At 38.6% G+C, this 19,065-nt stretch overlaps 1 protein-coding gene across 9 annotated transcripts in view; it reads right to left on the reverse strand.

Moving 5' to 3' along the window:
* Nucleotides 1-19,065, reverse strand: part of NBAS (NBAS subunit of NRZ tethering complex) — a 325,229-nt gene that overhangs the window by 286,303 nt on the left and 19,861 nt on the right. For all 9 annotated transcript variants that reach the window (XM_081595917.1, XM_081595916.1, XM_081595914.1 and 6 more), the window contains 3 exons: nucleotides 5,358-5,491; nucleotides 3,093-3,226; nucleotides 1,056-1,154 (listed from right to left, as the gene is read on the reverse strand). In XM_081595917.1, coding sequence (XP_081452043.1) covers nucleotides 1,056-1,154; nucleotides 3,093-3,226; nucleotides 5,358-5,414 — 290 coding nt within the window. In that variant the 5' untranslated portion in view covers nucleotides 5,415-5,491. The remainder of the gene's footprint in view (nucleotides 1-1,055; nucleotides 1,155-3,092; nucleotides 3,227-5,357; nucleotides 5,492-19,065) is intronic.

Consider the following 19,065-nt stretch of genomic DNA (forward strand, 5'->3'; position numbering starts at 1 on the left):
GTTTGCTTGACTAATTTATAAAATATATGTAAATTTCATTCAAATAACAAAGTCAAAGGGAGAAATCATGGGAAGCAGAAAATGTCAAAAGTTTTAGGTAACCCTCCATGTAGCTGGCAAATACATGGATAAGTGGCACACAGGAAGAATCAAACACACAGGCCAACCTTGTTTCACTCTGTTTTGCTTTACTGCACTTCACAGATACTGCTTTTTTGTTTTACAAACTGAAAGTCTGTGGCAGCCTCACATACAGCAAGTCTAAAAGTGTCAGTTTTCCAACAGCAATTACTGCATGTCTGTGTCACATTTTGGTAATTCTCTCAATATTTCAAACTTTTTCATTATTAATATATTTGTTATGATGATCTGAGATCAGTGATCTTTGATGTTACTACTGTTAACTGTTTTGCACTTTTTTATTAAGGTATGCACATTTTTTTTAGACATAATGGTGGTATTGCACACTTAAAATTATAGCATAATGTAAACGTACTTTTATATGCACTAAGAAATCAAAAATGTGTGTGACTCCCTTTATTGCAACAATATCCCTTTTATTGTAGAGGTCTGGAACTGAGTCCATAGTATCTCGGAGTTGTGCCTGGAGTGGCAGAAATTGACTATGCAACAATCAGTGCAGCCCCACCTTGCAAAGAAGGACAGAAGAAGGGATGAACAGCTACTGAGGTCCTTCTATGCCAGGGCATTTCATATGCACTGCTTTTTAACTGCCTCAACAATGCTACGTGTTCTGTATTATCTTCATTTTACAAATATGAACAGACTCAGAGAACAAAGAAAGAAGACATTCCTCAGTGAATATTCCCAATGCCCATTCTGGCTCCAAGAAGCTCAGTGTGCCAGACAGATGAGCATGAATGTTCAGAAGGGGACTACAACAATACCACAGACATTAAGGCAACTATACACAAGAGGAGGAAATAAAGCCAAAATAAAACTCAGAACGGACGATTTCTTCCCTCTGAAACTGTGCCAAGACTTCTACATCCACTTTAATACTCCACTAAATATGAGAGCAAATGGCTGCTTACCTGTGCCTGGGATGGTAAATAGCTGTGTTGATTCCATGAGGATAATGACTGCTGAAGCTGAAACAGTGGCTCTCTTGATAGCTCTGATGTGTTCCAACACTAAATTCAAGAAGGTAAGTAAGAAATAAGTATCATTAAACCACAGTGAGATGCCACTAAACACCCATTAAAATGTCTACAATTATAAAGACAGACACCACCAAATTTATATCCTTAAATATTGCTGAGGATGTAACTCCGGTAAATTATTAGTAGGACTATGAATGCTATCTCCACTCTGAAAAAGGTCTGGCAATTTCTTATAAAAAACAAACTATATTCACCCTGTGAATCAAGAATTCCACTCAAAGATACTAACCAAAGAGAAATGAAAGCATTTATCCATAAAGACTTACACAAGAGTGGTCACAGCTGTTTTATTTATAAAACTGGAAACTGAGAGCTCCAACAACAGAAGAATGGATAAACAGATCAGGAGTGCTATGGACTGAGGATTTGTGATCCCCACAGATTGAATGTTTGTATCCCCTCAAATTCATTTAAGATCCTAATATCAATGTGATGATATCCGGAGGTGGGATCTTTGGGGGCTATTAGGTCAAGATGGGTTTAGTGTCTTTATAAGAAGAGGTTAGAGAGCTAACTAGTTCCTCTGAGGGTGGGTATGGACAAAGCTTTACTAGGAAGAGGCATGAAGGAACTTTCTTGCTTGATGGTAGTGTTCTGTATCTTGACAGGGCTTTGAATTGCACAAGTGTATCTATTATGTGTGGATATAAGGAGAAGCGGGCAGTCTGCACCCAAAAAAGAGCTCTCACCAGAACCTGACCAGGCTGGAACCCTGATCTCAGACTTCCAGCCTCCAGAACTGTCAGAAGTAAGTTTCTGTTATTGATAAGCCACCCAGTTATGGTATTTTGTTATAACAACCCAAACTAAGACAAGAGAGATAGTCATACAATGAAGTACTAAGCAGTCATAAAAAGAATAAACTACTGATGCATGTAAAAATAAGGATGACTCTCAAGATACGTTGAATGAAAGAAGACTTACACGAAAAGAGTACATACTCTATGAGTCTATTAATGTAAATCACTAGGACAGGCAAAACTAATCTATGATGAAGAAAAATTATAAATAGCAGTTCCTCTGAGGGTGGGTATGTACTAGGAAGAGGCATGAGGGAACCTGCTTGCTTGATGGTAGTGTTCTGTATCTTGACAGGGCTTTGAACTGCACAAGTGTATGCATTTGTCATAATTCACTGGCTGGTACACTTAAGATCTGTGCATTTCATTGCATGCAAATTTTCTCAATCGAAAGAAAACCATAAGTACATTCTGAACTTTAATTAATCATATGCATAGTGAAATATGCATGGTAACCCACTCCAGTATTCTTGCCCAGAAAATCCCACGGACGGAGAAGAAGCCTGGTAGGCTATAGCCTATGGGTTCACAAAGAGTCAGACACGACTGAGCAACTTCACTATCACTATACTAAAATAATAAGTACTGACTCTGAAATACATTAAAAAATAGGACTGATTAATGGCCAGAGAAATAGATAGAAATATGACACAGTATGTACAGCAAAATGCTAAATAGAATTTAAGTGGAGGTATATGAGAGCTTACTACAAAATTCTTTTAACCTTTTTAAAACTATATAGAGGTTTATTTAACAAAGAATAGACTAACAGTTGATCCTTTTAAATTTCTCTTAAGTCTGAATGAATATATCTCCCCTTTTTTTCTTAACATACATATTTTATTGAAGTATAGCTGACTTACAATGTTTCAGGTACACAGTGAAGTAGTTCAGTAATACACATATATTATTTTTCAGATTATTTTCCATTATAGGTTGTTACAAGACACTGACTACAGGTTCCCTGTGCTATACAGTAAATCAACCTTCCTTTTATATTTGCAATTTTTCATAATAAAACGCTGAAAGGGTTAGGCACCAAAATCTAACACTAAAGCAAGGAAGTAAACATTTCAAACAGGGCATCTCAAATAAAGTGTATTTTTACCTTACAAGGTAGCTTCTAAGTTCTCCTCGGTAATTGATGACCAAGAGTTCTGCAGACCACTGTGCACTTGCTTTATACTCTAAAAATATCAGCCCAGCAATGGCATAGCTCAAATCGCCTGCTAAACTAGATGCCTATGGAAGAAAGAGAAATTAAGTCACTAAAAAATACTAGATATAAGTTACCACATGTATAATGGAAGGATATTCAAGACACTGGCCTTGCCAGGCATACCTTAAGATAGCCCCAGAACTGATCATATATGAAGAATCATCTAAGCCAAAGTGCCCAGAACTACACATCCAAGTCTAGACCAGCCCTCCCAACCACAGGCTGGAACCACAGCATCCTCTTTGGGTGAGATGTTCACCTAGTAAGTGAATTTCTGTTCAGACTATATTTCCATTGCAAAATAAAGGGAGAAAAAGAAAAAAACTAATTCTATTCAGTCAGCCTCAAAGAATTCTAAGATACAGAATTCAGATATAATCTCTCAAATGTTAATTTCCACTGCCAGGAGTAACCACCAGTGTTACATTAAAAAGAAAGACAGAAGAAGAAAGAAGTTTCCAGTTATTTCCATTTGCCTAATCGGCAATTTAAAGGGAAGGACTCTTAAAATAGTCGCTCAACGCCAGCCTTTCTCCATCAACTAAATATCAGGCTATATTTGCTAAAGACCTGGAGGCATGTGCACCTTAGGAAGCACATTCACCACCGAGTGGACCCTCACTGTCTAGAACGACTCAATAAAATATCAGCAGTGTAGCCACATGTGGCTGTGGAACATCTGATAGATACAAACAGAGGTAAGCTAAAAAACATAAAAAGACACACCAAATTTCAAAGACTTAGTACCAAAGAAATAATGTGAAATATTTCATTGATAATTTTTACAGTCATTTCAACATGTAATCATTTTGGATATGTTAAACAAAACTAATTTCACCTGTTGAACTTAATGTTACTAAAAAATTTTACATTACATTTGATCATATATACAGCTCACATTAAATTTCTATTGAACAGTGTTGGGGCTTCCCAGGTGGCGCTAGTAGTAAAGAACCCTATATCAGTGCAGGAGATGTAAGAGACGTTGGTTCGATCTCTGGATCAGGAAGATCCCCTGGAGGAGGACGTGGCAAACCACTCCATATTCTTGCCTAGAGAATCACATGGACAGAAGAGTCTGGCAGGCTACAGTCCATAGGGCCACAAAGAGTCGGACACAACTGAAGTGACTTAGGCCAAACAGTACTACTCTAGAAAATAATAATTCAACCTTCTTTGTTTGGTTCCCCAGAACTTCTATAACATGAGCACAGTGTACTTTTTCAAGTTTTTCCACTCATTTTTGAACAAAAACCATTCTCTATATCCTTGGTTCTCACCCCCAGCCTCTCACTAGAATCAGTTGAAAGACCTGAAACATTATCATTCAGGTCCCACTCAGATCAATTAAGTCGGACTTTCTCTGGGTGTAGCCTGGGAAATCCAGTAATTTGTTTTCATATTCTGTTCTTTATAAAGCTTCACGGGTGATTCTAAAATGCAGCCAGAATTAGGACCACTGTTCTTCCTGCCCCTGTATTTTGTTCACTTGAGGAAGGAGGATACAAAATTAAAAAAAAAAGAAAGCACTGAATTCCTAAGAGAGACACTAATTAACTGGATTACCAGGGGGAAAGTCATTTTACTTCCTCACAGTTTAAGCTCTCTAAATTGTAAAATGAAGATACTATATACCCAGTCTACTCAAAGGGTGTTGTGAATATTACACAGGAATATACATCACCATTAATATTTTTTTCTTCATCCTCCATCTCAATTTCTACCCCTTTAGGGTAACAAATTCTAACTCCTCTCAGGCTGGTTCTGTTCCAATGGCCCATTGACTTCTTTCCTTCACTGGAACTTTATTACCACTTTCCACACCTCTTATTTAGTACTTACTTACTACCATCTTGTAACAATCGTAGATTAGTTTGAGTAAGCTCCGGAGTTGGTGATGGACAGGGAAGCCTGGCATACTGCAGTCCATGGGGTTGCAAAGAATCGGACACAACTGAGCGACTGAACTGAACTGATGTCTGCATAGTGCATTTCAAAATACAAAGAAGACATATTTCATAAACAGCTCTCTAACTAGATCTAAGATCTTAACTCCACAGCTTATTATCCTGATTTATATTTTCTCTTTCATCACATTCACTCATTCATTCAAGTACCTATACATAAAAGGCAGTTTTTTGGGTATGTACATACCGGAGTAATAACGAAGAGCTCACTTCCCATGAGATCAAACACCCTCACAGTTCCCATGCTTTCAGCATAGGCCAGCAGGGTGCAGTCGTAACTCCATGCCACACGCCTCCACTGTGGTTTTGGGTCTTTCGGAACTAGAAAGAAAAAGGAAGTGCTTTTAACATTATAAAGATAGTTAACATACAGTTTCTGCAGCAAGAAGAGTATTCAAGTATGACATCATTTCCTAAAGGTCTCTAACACTCCCATTCAGGAGAAAAGAACAGCTCCCAAAAAGCCACTTCAAGGAAGAGGGGCAAAAGTAAACCACAACAAGTTTTGCCCTACTTACTTGAGAATGAAGTCTACTGACCCAATGGTCTACTGAATGCTGAGTGCGTCCTCATCAGGTAAAAGCCCAGGAATGATATCCCTCAAAATACTTATGAAATTAAGAGAGATCAAGAGCATAGAGAATGGGCAGAAAATGATTCCAATCCAGGGAGCTAAGTTCCTCCAAAAGCAAAAAAAAAAAAAAAAAAGAAAATTTCAACTGCCAATCTTTTAGATACGTATTTTATCTTTTAAATACGTATTTCAAATACAGATGCTGAAGAAAAACAAAGGGAAATTATATCAACACAGTATTAGAAAAAGAAAAAATACATATTAGGCAAGTGAATCAAGAACTGTTTGTTCTCAATCACACAATTATAAAACTTAGATAATCAACACCTTACTAATCCAATACCTGATTTTTTTCTTCTGTTTCAAGTTTTTCAGTGCAATAATAGAAAGGCTACCAGCTGCAAAAGAAAAAGGAGCTATGCAGTTCTGAACTGCGTTAGGTTGGTTTGTGGTTTCTGCTGTTTACTTTGCTTCTATTTCACCATAATAGAATCCCAGAACTGAAGAACCAGGAAGGACCAGTGCCCTGCCTTGACCAACAAAAACTCCAAATGATTAAGAGACTCCAGGTGTTCGCCTGGAGTCAGGATACGAACAAAGCCCAGAATCTCAGCTTGCCACTCCCCCATGCAGTGTTGGCTTCATTAGACCACACAGTCCCTCAGCCAGAGCCTTGATTTAGCCTGAGGATTACTGCCTCAGAAGTGCTTCTGAAATGTTTCACCTTTTCTCTCTTCCTCTGCTAGTATCCCAATTCAGGCTCATCATCTCTGGCTTAGATTCTCACAGCAGCCTCCTAACAGGTCTTCCCAACTTCAGGCTCTTCCCCTCTAACCTTTCCTCAACCATATCTCAAGTTATCTTCGTCAAAGAGAAAGGTGAACGGAGCCCATCCTTCCGCTCCTTTAATATCCCTGGTGCTTGTCTATTTCCAACAAAATCAAGTCCAAACTCCTCCACAGACGTGAACAGCCCTTCACCAATGGTCCCCTCCGGGCTTTCCAGTTCACCTCCCACCCCTTCCTCCATCATACACCTCAGAACTAACCAGTAACACAACCACCTGGCAAACAAACCATGCAGGCTCTCGTCTTTATCTTTCTTACACATTGGAGTTTCTACCTAGAAGGTTCATCTCCAAGGTTACTCAAAGGGTTCGTGTTGGTGATAGCCACCTGTGGTAACAAACTGTCACCTCTTCCTTCTTTGACACTCATCAAAACAGACTGCCCTCCTCTCTGTGCCCCCAAATACGCTCTACAAAAGTCCATCAGCATCTATCACATCAGAAAACGTGCTTACGTGACTGTTTTCCCCACAAGTCTCTGAGACAAGGTCTTACTTGACAGTGCCATCCCAGGACCTGGAACAAAATGTTTCACTAACAAACAAAGCCCAAGAAAAATCTGTAATAACGGTAAGGGTTTACCATTCCTTCAGTTCAGTTCAGTTCAGTTCAGTCGCTCAGTCGTGTCCGACTCTCTGCGACCCCATGAATTGCAGCACACCAGGCCTCTCTGTCCATCACCAACTCCCGGAGTCTACCCAAACCCATGTTCATCGAGTCGGTGATGCCATCCAACCATCTCATCCTCTGTCGTCCCCTTCTCCTCCCGCCCCCAATCCTACCCAGCATTAGGGTCTTTTCCAATGAGTCAACCCTTCGCATGAGGTGGCCAAAGTATTGGAGCTTCAGCTTCAACATCAGACCTTCCAATGAACACCCAGGATTCATCTCTTTTAGGATGGGTTGATTGGATCTCCTTGCAGTCCAAGGGACTCTCAAGAGTCTTCTCCAACACCACAGTTCAAAAGCATCAATTCTGCGGTGCTCAGCTTTCTTCACCATCCAACTCTCATATCCATACATGACCACTGGAAAAACCATAGTCTTGACTAGACGGACTTTTGTTGGCAAAGTAATGTCTCTGCTTTAAAACATGCTGTCTAGGTTGGCCATAACCTTCCTTCCAAGGAGTAAGCGTCTTTTAATTTCATGGCTGCAGTCACCATCAGCAGTGATTCTGGAGCCCAAAAAAGTAAAGTCTGACACTGTTTCCACTGTTTCCCCATCTATTTCCCATGGAGTGATGGGACCAGATGCCATGATCTTAGTTTTCTGAACGTTGAGCTTTAAGCCAACTTTTTCACTCTCCTCCTTCACCTTCAATAAGAGGCTCTTTAGTTCTTCTTCACTTTCTGCCATAAGGGTGGTGTCATCCGCATATCTGAGATTATTGATATTTCTCCCGGCAATCTTGATTCCAGCTTGTGTTTCTTCCAGCCCAGCATTTCTCATGATGTACTCTGCATATAAGTTAAATAAGCAGGGTGACAATATACAGCCTTGACGTACTCCTTTGCCTATTTGGAACCAGTCTGTTGTTCCATGTCCAGTTCTAACTGTTGCTTCCTGACCTGCATACAGGTTTCTCAAGAGACAGGGCAATAGATCAATGGAACAAAATAGAAAGCCCAGAGATAAACCCACGCACATATGGACACCTTATCTTCGACAAAGGAGGCAAGAATATACAATGGAGAAAAGACAATCTCTTTAACAAGTGGTGCTGGGAAAACTGGTCAACCACTTGTAAAAGAATGAAACTAGAACACTTCCTAACACCGTACACAAAAATAAACTCAAAATGGATTAAAGATCTAAACGTAAGACCAGAAACTATAAAACTCCTAGAGGAAAACATAGGCAAAACACTCTCCGACATAAATCACAGCAGGATCCTCCATGACCCACCTCCCAGAATATTGGAAATAAAAGCAAAAATAAACAAATGGGACCTAATTAAAATTAAAAGCTTTTGCACAACAAAGGAAACTATAAGCAAGGGGAAAAGACAGCCTTCAGAATGGGAGAAAATAATAGCAAATGAAGCAACAGACAAACAATTAATCTCAAAAATATACAAGCAACTCCTGCAGCTGAATTCCAGAAAAATAAACGACCCAATCAAAAAATGGGCCAAAGAACTAAACAGACATTTCTGCAAAGAAGACATACAGATGGCTAACAAACACATGAAAAGATGCTCAACATCACTCATTATTAGAGAAATGCAAATCAAAACCACAATGAGGTATCATTTCACACCAGTCAGAATGGCTGCTATCCAAAAGTCTACAAGCAATAAATGCTGGAGAGGGTGTGGAGAAAAGGGAACCCTCTTACACTGTTGGTGGGAATGCAAACTAGTACAGCCACTATGGAGAACAGTGTGGAGATTCCTTAAAAAACTGGGAATAGAACTGCCATATGACCCAGCAGTCCCACTGCTGGTCATACACACCGAGGAAACCAGAATTGAAAGAGACGCGTGTACCCCAGTGTTCATCGCAGCACTGTTTACAATAGCCAGGACATGGAAGCAACCTAGATGTCCATCAGCAGACGAATGGATAAGGAAGCTGTGGTACATATACACAATGGAATATTACTCAGCCATTAAAAAAAATACATTTGAATCGGTTCTACTGAGATGGATGAAACTGGAGCCCATTATACAGAGTGAAGTAAGCCAGAAAGAAAAACAACAATACAGTATACTAATGCATATATATGGAATTTGAAAGATGGTAACGATAACCCTATATGCGAGACAGAATAAGAGACACAGATGCATGGAACAATTTTATGGACTCTGAGGGAGAAGGTGAGGGTGGGACGTTCTGGGAGAATAGCATTGAAACATGTATATTATCATATGTGAAACAGAACACCATTCCATGTTCGATGCATGTGACAAGGGCTTAGGGCCGGGGCAATGGCATGATCCAGAAGGATGGGATGGGGAGGGAGGTGGGTGGGGGGTCCAGGAAGGGGAACACATGTAAACCCATGGCTGATTCATGTCAATGTATGGCAAAAACTATTACAATATTGTAAAGTAATTAGCCCCCAACTAAAATAAATAAATTTATTAAAAAAAAAAAAAAAGAGACAGGGCAGATGGTCTGGTATTCCCATCTCTTTCAGAATTTTCCACAGTTTATTGTGATCCACACAGTCAAAGGCTTTGGCATAGTCAATAAAGCAGAAATAGATGTTTTTCTGGAACTCTCTTGCTTTTTCGATGATCCAGCGGATATTGGCCATTTGATCTCTGGTTCCTCTGCCTTTTCTAAAACCAGCTTGAACATCTGGAAGTTCATGGTTCACGTATTGCTGAAGCCTGGCTTGGAGAATTTTGAGCATTACTTTACTAGCATGTGAGATGAGTGCAACTGTGCGGTAGTTTGAGCATTCTTTGGCATTGCCTTTCTTTGGGATTGGAACGAAAACTGACCTTTTCCAGTCCTGTGGCCACTGCTGAGTTTTCCAAATTTGCTGGCATATCGAGTGCAGCACTTTCACAGCATCACCTTTGAGGATTTGAAATAGCTCAACTGGAATTCCATCACTTCCACTAGCTTTGTTCGTAGTGATGCTTTCTAAGGCCCACTTGACTTCACATTCCAGGATGTCTGGCTCTAGGTGAGTGATCACACCATCGTGATTATCTGGGTCGTGAAGATCTTTTTTGTACAGTTCTTCTGTGTATTCTTGCCACCTCTTCTTAATATCTTCTGCTTCTGTTAGGTCCATACCATTTCTGTCCTTTATCGAGCCTATCTTTGCATGAAATGTTCCTTAGGTATTTCTAATTTTCTTGAAGAGGTCTCTAGTCTTTCCCAATCTGTTGTTTTCCTCTATTTGTTTGCACTGATCGCTGAGGAAGGCTTTCCTGTCTCTCCTTGCTATTCTTTGGAACTCTGCATTCAGATGAGAATATCTTTCCTTTTCTCCTTTGCTTTTCGCTTCTCTTCTCTTCCCAGCTATCTGTAAGGCCTCCTCAGACAGCCATTTTGCTTTTTTGCATTTCTTTTCCATGGGGATTTTCTTGATCCCTGTCTCCTGTACAATGTCACGAACCTCCGTCCATAGTTCATCAGGCACTCTGTCTATCAGGTATAGTCCCTTAAATCTATTTGTCACTTCCACTGTATACTCATAAGGGATTTGATCTAGGTCATACCTGAATGGTCTAGTGGTTTTCCCTACTTTCTTCAATTTAAGTCTGAATTTGGCAATAAGCAGTTCATGATCTGAGCCACAGTCTGCTCCTGGTCTTGTTTTTGCTGACTGTATAGAGCTTCTCCATCTTTGGCTGCAAAGAATATAATCAATCTGATTTCGGTGTTGACCATCTGGTGATGTCCACGTGTAGAGTCTTCTCTTGTGTTGTTGGAATAGGGTGTTTGCTATTACCAGTGCGTTCTCGTGGCAAAACTCTATTAGCCTTTCCTTAGGGACTAACAAACAATTAAACATGAATTATATAACTGAAGTCTTTTTTCCACCTAAAAGAGGTATATTATAGAATTCAAACCTCCCTCTTATCTCTACAATATATGTAAAATACGTTCTGTTCATCGGAAAAGTATACCAGACATCCATGAGTTTCTTCATTCTATTTTTCAAAGAGTGAAAAGCATACTGAAAAAGCCAAGAGAGGCCCTTGAATACAGGAAGGTCTAGTGAATTTTAAGCCTAACAAAGAACTGCATATACTTTGGAAAAGCAATTTTTCAGATGACAATAAAGTGAAAAAAAAGTCACTTCTCTGTCCTCGCATAGCTTTAAAAAAAAATAATGAAAGCTGTAAGTAAAAAAAAAAAATGAAACCTGTAAGTAAATTTAAGCAAAGAATGATAATAACACAAGACTCCGAGACCCATATACATACAGATGCTATAGGAATACCAGCAAGAGGACAACTTAATGTCTGGAAAATATTAATGTGCTAAACAAACACTGCAACATTTTTCCATTATTTCTGTTTTACCTGTGATAACAGATCTTTCCTCTTATTTCATTTTTATAGGAGGATAAACAGATTTACGTAAAACATTCTGTATCTGTCTGAAATAAGCCCCATCTGAAGGGAATTTGTTTTTACTATCACTTCTAGTTATAACCAGCCACTCCAGAAAACTCAACATGCGTTCTGACCCAAATAAAAACATGTTTTCACTACAAGATAAAATTTCACCTAACAATGTGAAAAATGAAGACGGTATCACCAGATTTTTCCAGCATTCTGTGTGGTTTTAGTGAAGAATGAACAGCACAGATTTTTACAAAGCCAGTGTCAACAGAATTTTCTTCAAGTATTCAAAAAGGCTGATGATAAGAGTTCACCAGCAATCTGACAATTATCCCATTCCTGGAGAAGCCATCTATACCTGCTCTTCATCCAGGACCAGCTGCTGAGCTTGCCTTCACCTCAGAGCTTCTGTCCGCTCGGCCTGGAACTCTCTTCCCCTGAACCCATCCCGGGTTCCTTTCCATCTTTCAGATCTCCATTTTTTTTTTTTATTAATAAATTTATTTATTTTAGTTGGGGGCTAATTACTTTACAATATTGTAGTGGATATTGCCATACATTGACATGAATCAGCCATGGGTTTACATGTGTTCCCCATCCTGAACCCCCCTCCCATCTCCCTCCCAATCCCATCCCTCTGGGTCATCCCATTAAATCTCACTTGTTCAGGCAGCATTCTCCGACTGCCCTGTCTCAGGCAGCCTCGAGGCCCCATTGTTCTCCTCCATTCCAACAATTTCATGTCTTTCACAGCCCTTATCCCAAATCAGTATATATGTCTGCTTCTCACTGTCTACCTTGTGCATTAAACTATTAATTCCACAACGTCAGATGCTGTGTCCATTCGGTTCATAACTTTATCACTAGCGCCTCATACTCGGCTGGTACACAACAGCAGCCCAGGGCTGAAGAAGCACACTGCAGTCCAGGGCTCATGTACCCAAATTAGAAATGGAAAAGGGGAAGAACTGAAAATAAGGAACCCTGGGCTTTATTCTCAGTGCTGCTGTAAAACGGCTGGGTGTGACCATGGGGGTGATCACCAAGGGTTCAATGAACACTCTCTCCCAAACATTCTCTGACTCTGACATCAAGAACCAGTGAGCAAGAACAAACTAGAAGACACGCAGAGGAGTTAATTATCCAAATGTTTGAAGTAACATTTTTGAACAGTGCTGGTAGCACATATGAGAAAAATTATCCAGTCCTAGAACAAGGAAGTTCTAAAGCATAAGAAAGTTTGAAGCTATAAAGGAAAAAAAGAATGACAAGAGTGGCTACCAGCCCCCCCCCAAAAAAAACCTCTCTGTGAAAATAAGACATAACTAATTTAAAAGGCAAATGGATTTGGAAAAAAATCTGCAACAAATGAAAAAGGATAACATTCATACTATATAGAAATAATAAGAGAATAGTCAAATAAGGACACAGTCAATAAAGAAAAGTCAAGTAATCCAAGAGGAATATGGGCAAAAGGATATGACCTAACAATTCACACACACACACACACACAGACACACACAGACACACAAAAAATAGCCACTTAACATATGTTTTACCTAATAAATGAAGATATGCAAATTAGAAATGAGATGCTTTTTTCCCCTCTGCTAACCTGACGATATTTTAGAAAATGGGTAACTTATGGTGCTGATAGTAGAAAAAGAATGGCTTCAATCATACTTTTTACATGGTTGTATAAAGTATAACTTTCAGGAAGGAAACATGGTAGTAGCTACATTTTGAATATTATACCCACGGACAAACAGGATGTCTTTTCCAGCATTGTTAAAAGGGGAAAGGGACAAAGATAAGAAGAGAAAGAAAAAAAATAAGCCACAGTACACCATCTAAATTTCCACAAATAGGGAAATAGATAAATAAAATGGGGTTCATATTCTTGCAATGGAACACTGTGGCTACATTTAAAAGACTGGATTATAGGGACTTCCCTGGCAGTCCAGAGGTTAAGACCCTGCGCTTCTACTGCAATGGGCGAGGGCTGGATCCCTGGTCAGGGAACTAAGATCCCACAAGCTGCATGCTCGGCCAAAAAGAAAAAAATTTTTAATAAAATAGAAGACTGAATTACACCTGTGCACACTGACTGGAAAAGACATCATCAGTACGATACATGGGAAGTAAGGTGAAGAACAAAATACATAAGATGATCTTGCTTTTTTTTAACCAAAGAAAAAAGTCAATCCATGTATATACAAGTTTATATAAGCATGGAAGATTTTATATTAAATCACTAAGTTTCTATGAAGAATGCAAATTAAGATAATACAATCTTCTTGTTACTTTTCTATTTCTTCATTATTTGAATTTGTTACAATTATGTACTGCTTTTGTAATTAAAAGAAAGAAGTAAAAAAAACAAAAGAGTAACTAGTTTCAGATTAGGCCTCCCAGCATAAAAATAAAATATGGCAAAGAACTATTTTCAGATGGTTTATTACAAGCAAGACAAGATGTGATCACAGGGAGAAAAGGAAACAGATGAGGTGAGCCCCAGGCTTACCCTCGCTCTCTGCCAGGAAGCACCTTCTCGACTACGATGTGTGAAGAGAGACCTCAAAAAGGACACGGAAGTCTCACTGAACTGCGATGAAGGTTACAGTTTGGAGCTACCAAGCTGACTAGAATCCGCAAGGCAGCCTTCCAGGTGAAACCGGGTAAGGCAGAAAAGGAACACTGGAAGTCGGCGGAGAGGAACCCCTGGGTCTTTGGCCAAACACAACGTTGCACACACTTGGAGAGGATGAGTATCAGAGGGAGAACGACTATCAGAGCTTGGGGAGGATCTGAAATGGTAATGAGTTCCAACTAGCCACAGTGGAGAGACTTCACTGAACACTTTGAGCGTTTCTATGAGATTCTGAAAAGCCCTCATCTTAAAGTAGAACTGATCTAACCCTAAAATAAAAGCTACTGTAAACCATATCCTACAACACTGGTAAAGAAGTCTTAAAAAATTAAGCCAATCCACAAAGAAATTAACTTCCCAAAACAAAATGCAATACTCTTAAGAAAAGACAACAAGTACCAGACACTCTACAACACAGCACCCATAATGTTGAGCATGTAATCTAAAGTTGCGAAGTATATGAAGCAGGAAAGCATAACCCATATCATGAAAAAAAAAAAAGAAACCTGTCATAGAAATATACCCAGAAATGATACTTATCGAGGAATAAGCAGACAAGGACTTCAAAACAGCTATTAAAACATATTTTGGGATACAAAGGAAAGTATAAACAAAGCAAATAAATAGGGAATCAAAAGAATCTGATGGAAACTATAAAATCCCAAATTATTGAAATGAAAAAGGTAATACCTGAAATGAAAAATCCACTGGATGGACTTAAAAGCACATTAAGCATTGCAGAGCAAAAAAAAAAGTTTAAACTGATACCTTGAAAACTTCACAAAATAAACTACCCAAATTAAAGAGAGGGGAAAACTGAAAAAATTAATAGAATATCAGTAACCAGTAGAATAATCACAACCAATCTATGAGTGCGAGAAGAGGGGAAAAAGACTGAGTTAGAAAACTTTATTTGAATTTTAAATAACATCCATAGAGTTGTAAATGTGATGAAATCTACAAATCCACTGATCTTAATGGACCTACAGGAAGATAAAGTGGAAAAATTAAGTTAAGTCATATTGTTAGGGAAGCACACTGATTGAAACTGCCCACCCGGGCCAGGCACCATAGTAACTATTTGCATGAGTTGTTTTAGGACAGGAGGTCCTGGTAAGGAACATGGAACTTATTAGCCTCCACCAACCAGAAGAATTGGGGAAAGGTCAAAAGGAGACACTACATGTCTGACTACCTCCCAGAATCCTTCTCTCTGGCATCCATCTTGGCTGAACAATGCGTGCACCACCAGGAAGGACTGTGAGTCAGAATGACTGGCTAAGGACAACCCGGAAACTAATCCCATCACCATAAAACCCGAGACTGCAAGCCATGTGACACAGGTGTTCTCCTGGGTTCCCTTACCCTCCTGCTCTCCGCCCAGGCACCCTTTCCCAATAAAATCTCTTGCTTTGTCAGCACATGTGTCTCCTTGGACAATTCATTTCCAAGTGTTAGACAAGAGCCCAGTTTCGGGCTCTGGAAGGGGTCCCCCTTCCTGCAACAATATGATAGTCAAATTTCTAAAATCAGTGATAAAGAGAAAATCTCAGAAGCAGCTGGAAAAAAAAAGACATTATGTATAGGAAAACAGTAAGAGAAATGGCTGTTAATTTCTCATCAAAACAATCCAATGACATCTTTAAAGAGCTGAAAGAAAAAAGAACAGTCAACCTGGAATTCTATATCCAGAGAAGATATTTTACAAAAATGAAGGCAAAAATCAAAGAGGGTTTCAGATCAACAGACCTACATTACAAGAAATATTAAATAAGGTCTTCAAGTTGAAGAGAAACACTATCAAATGGAAACTTTCACAAAAAGAAAAAGTTGAAAATAATAGATGTAGAAAATAGAAGAAAAAATAAGAGATCCATCCTTGTTTAATTCCTTAGTTACATAACAAAAAATAATAATATACTGTAGAGGTTTAACATTTATTTAAAAAGTTAGACAACAGTACAAAGGAGTAGGAGGGAACAGATACACACTGTGTAACAAAATAATTTTTAAACGTACATTGTAAATCCCAGAACAAATGCTAAAAGGAACAGAGAAGAGATAGGACAGATAGAAAAATAAGATGGTAAACCCCAACCAGTTCAGTAACTACATTAAACGTAAATGTCCTAAACATTACAATTAAATCACAGAAATTGTCAGACTGAAAAAAAAAAGCATGACTCAAGTTATATGATTTCTACAAGACCAAGAGATGTACATTTAATCGATACACAGATAAATGCAAAAGAGGAGATAAAGATATGTCATGCAAATGCTAATCATAAATGCAAAAGAGGAGATAAAGATATGTCACACAAATGCTAATCATAAAAAAGCAAGAGCAACTATAATATCAGACAAAATAGAATTCAACGATAATAATATTAGATAAAATAGAATAATATTAGACAAAGAGTATTCCTGGAAATAGAAAGGGACATTTCATCACAATAAAGGAGCCATTTCCTCAAAACAACAAAATAATATGTGCAGATACCTAAAAACTAGAACCCCTAAATATCAATACATAAAGACTGATAGAACAAAAGGTAATACAAAAAAATAGGCAATTATATTTGGAAATGTCAACCATCTCTCAGGAACTGATAAAACAACTAGACAGAAAATTAGTATATATAAAAGTTTGAACAGCTCTGACACCCAGTTCAATGTAATTAACACTTATACACCACTATATTCATTATCTGCACCCCATATGCAAAAATCAAATTCTGAAGACAGAATTCTTTTGAAGACAGACAATATGCTATGCATAAATCAAACCTTAATAAATTTAAAAGGTTAAAATTATATCAAATATGTTCTTTAATCCCAAGAGAATTAAATTAGATAGCAAAAATGCTTATATTAGAACAAGCTTAAACGCTTATAGAAAAAAAAGATTTAAAGTCAATGATCTAAACTTCCATCTTCCATCTAGACAAATATGAGCAAATTAAATCTCATAGTCAGAAGAAAGGAAATAGAGCAAAAATCAGGAGAATAGAAAATGAAACCAAAATCTATTTTTATTGAGTATTAATAAACTGATAAAAACCTGGCTTGACTGATCAAAAGAAAAGAGAACACAAATTACCAGTATCAAGAATAAAAGGGGAACATCACTACAGATCTGACATAAAATAAAAGGTAATAAAGAAACATTACAACTTTATGCTAATATATGGTAAAATTTAGAGGGAAATTCCATAAAAGATGGGAACTAAAAGAAGAGGAAATTAAAAATTTTAAAAGCTTTACATCTATTTTTAAATTTTAATTAAGAATTATCAATAAAAACCTACCCACAAACCTCTAGTTTCACTAGTGAATTCTACCAAACAATTAAGAAATTATTCCAATTCTACACGCTAGTAAAGTAATGCTCAAAATTCTCCAAGCCAGGGTTCAACAATACGTGAACGGTGAACTTCCAGATGTTCAAGCTGGTTTTGGAAAAGGCAGAGGAACCAGAGTGGAACTGCCAACATCCGCTGGATCATCAAAAAAGCAAAAGAGTTCCAGAAAAACTGGAACTCTCTTTTATTGACTATGCCAAATCCTTCAACTGTGTGGATCACAACAAGCTGTGGAAAATTGTTAAAGAGATAGGAATACCAGACCACCTTACCTGGCTCCTAAGAAATCTGTATGCAGGTTAAGAAGCAACAGTTAGAACTGAACGTGGAACAACAGACTGGTTCCAAATAGGAAAAGGAGTACATCAAGGCTGTATATTGTCACCCTGCTTATTTAACTTATATGCAGAGTACATCATGAGAAATGCTGGGCTGGAGGAAGCACAAGCTAGAATCAAGATTGCCGGGAGAAATATCAATAACCTCAGATATGCAGATGACACCACCCTTATGGCAGAAAGTGAAGAAGAACTAAAGAGCCTCTTGATGAAAGTGAAAGAGGAGAGTGAAAAAGTTGGCTTAAAGCTCAACATTCAGAAAACTAAGATCATGGCATCCAGTCCCATCATTTCATGGCAAATAGATGGAGAAACAGTGGAAATAGTGTCAGACTTTATTTTGGGGGGCTCCAAAATCACTGCTGATGGTGATTGCCACCATGAAATTAAAAGACGCTTGCTCCTTGGAAGAAAAGTTATGACCAACCTAAACAGCATATTAAAAACCAGAGATATTACTTTGCCAACAAAGGTCCGTCTAGTCAAGGTTATGGTTTTTTCCAGTGGTCATGTATGGATGTGAGAGTTGGACTCTAAGGAAAGCTGAGTGCAGAAGAATTGATGCTTTTGAACTGTGGTGTTGGAGAAGACTCTTGAGAGTCCCTTGGACTGCAAGGAGATCCAACCAGTCCATCCTAAAGGAGATCAGTCCTGGGTGTTCATTGGAAGGACTGATGTTGAAGCTGAAGCTCCAATACTTTGGCCACCTGATGCGAAGAGCTGACTCATTGGAAAAGGCCCTGATGCCGGGAAAGACTGAAGGCAGGAGGAGAAGGGGACGACAGAGGATGAGATGGTTGGATGGCATCACCGACTCAATGGACATGAGTTTGGGTAAACTCCAGGAGTTGGTGATGGGCAGGGAACCTGGCTTGCTGCACTCCACAGGGTCGCAAAGAGTCAGACACAACTGAGCGACTGAACTGAACTGAACGCGAAGTCTTACAGAAAACAAAAGGGAACACTTGACAACTCATATTTTGAGACCAGCACTACTCCAGTGCTAAACCAGAAAAAATTACCAAAATAAAAGTCTATAAACCAATATCTCCACCGGCAAAGATAAGTAACAATCATAAGCTATCTGTT

Source organism: Giraffa tippelskirchi, chromosome 4 (genome assembly GCF_054371585.1).
Source record: "Giraffa tippelskirchi isolate mGirTip1 chromosome 4, T2T-mGirTip1v1.2.pri, whole genome shotgun sequence".
In the NCBI taxonomy this organism is placed as follows: domain Eukaryota; kingdom Metazoa; phylum Chordata; class Mammalia; order Artiodactyla; family Giraffidae; genus Giraffa; species Giraffa tippelskirchi.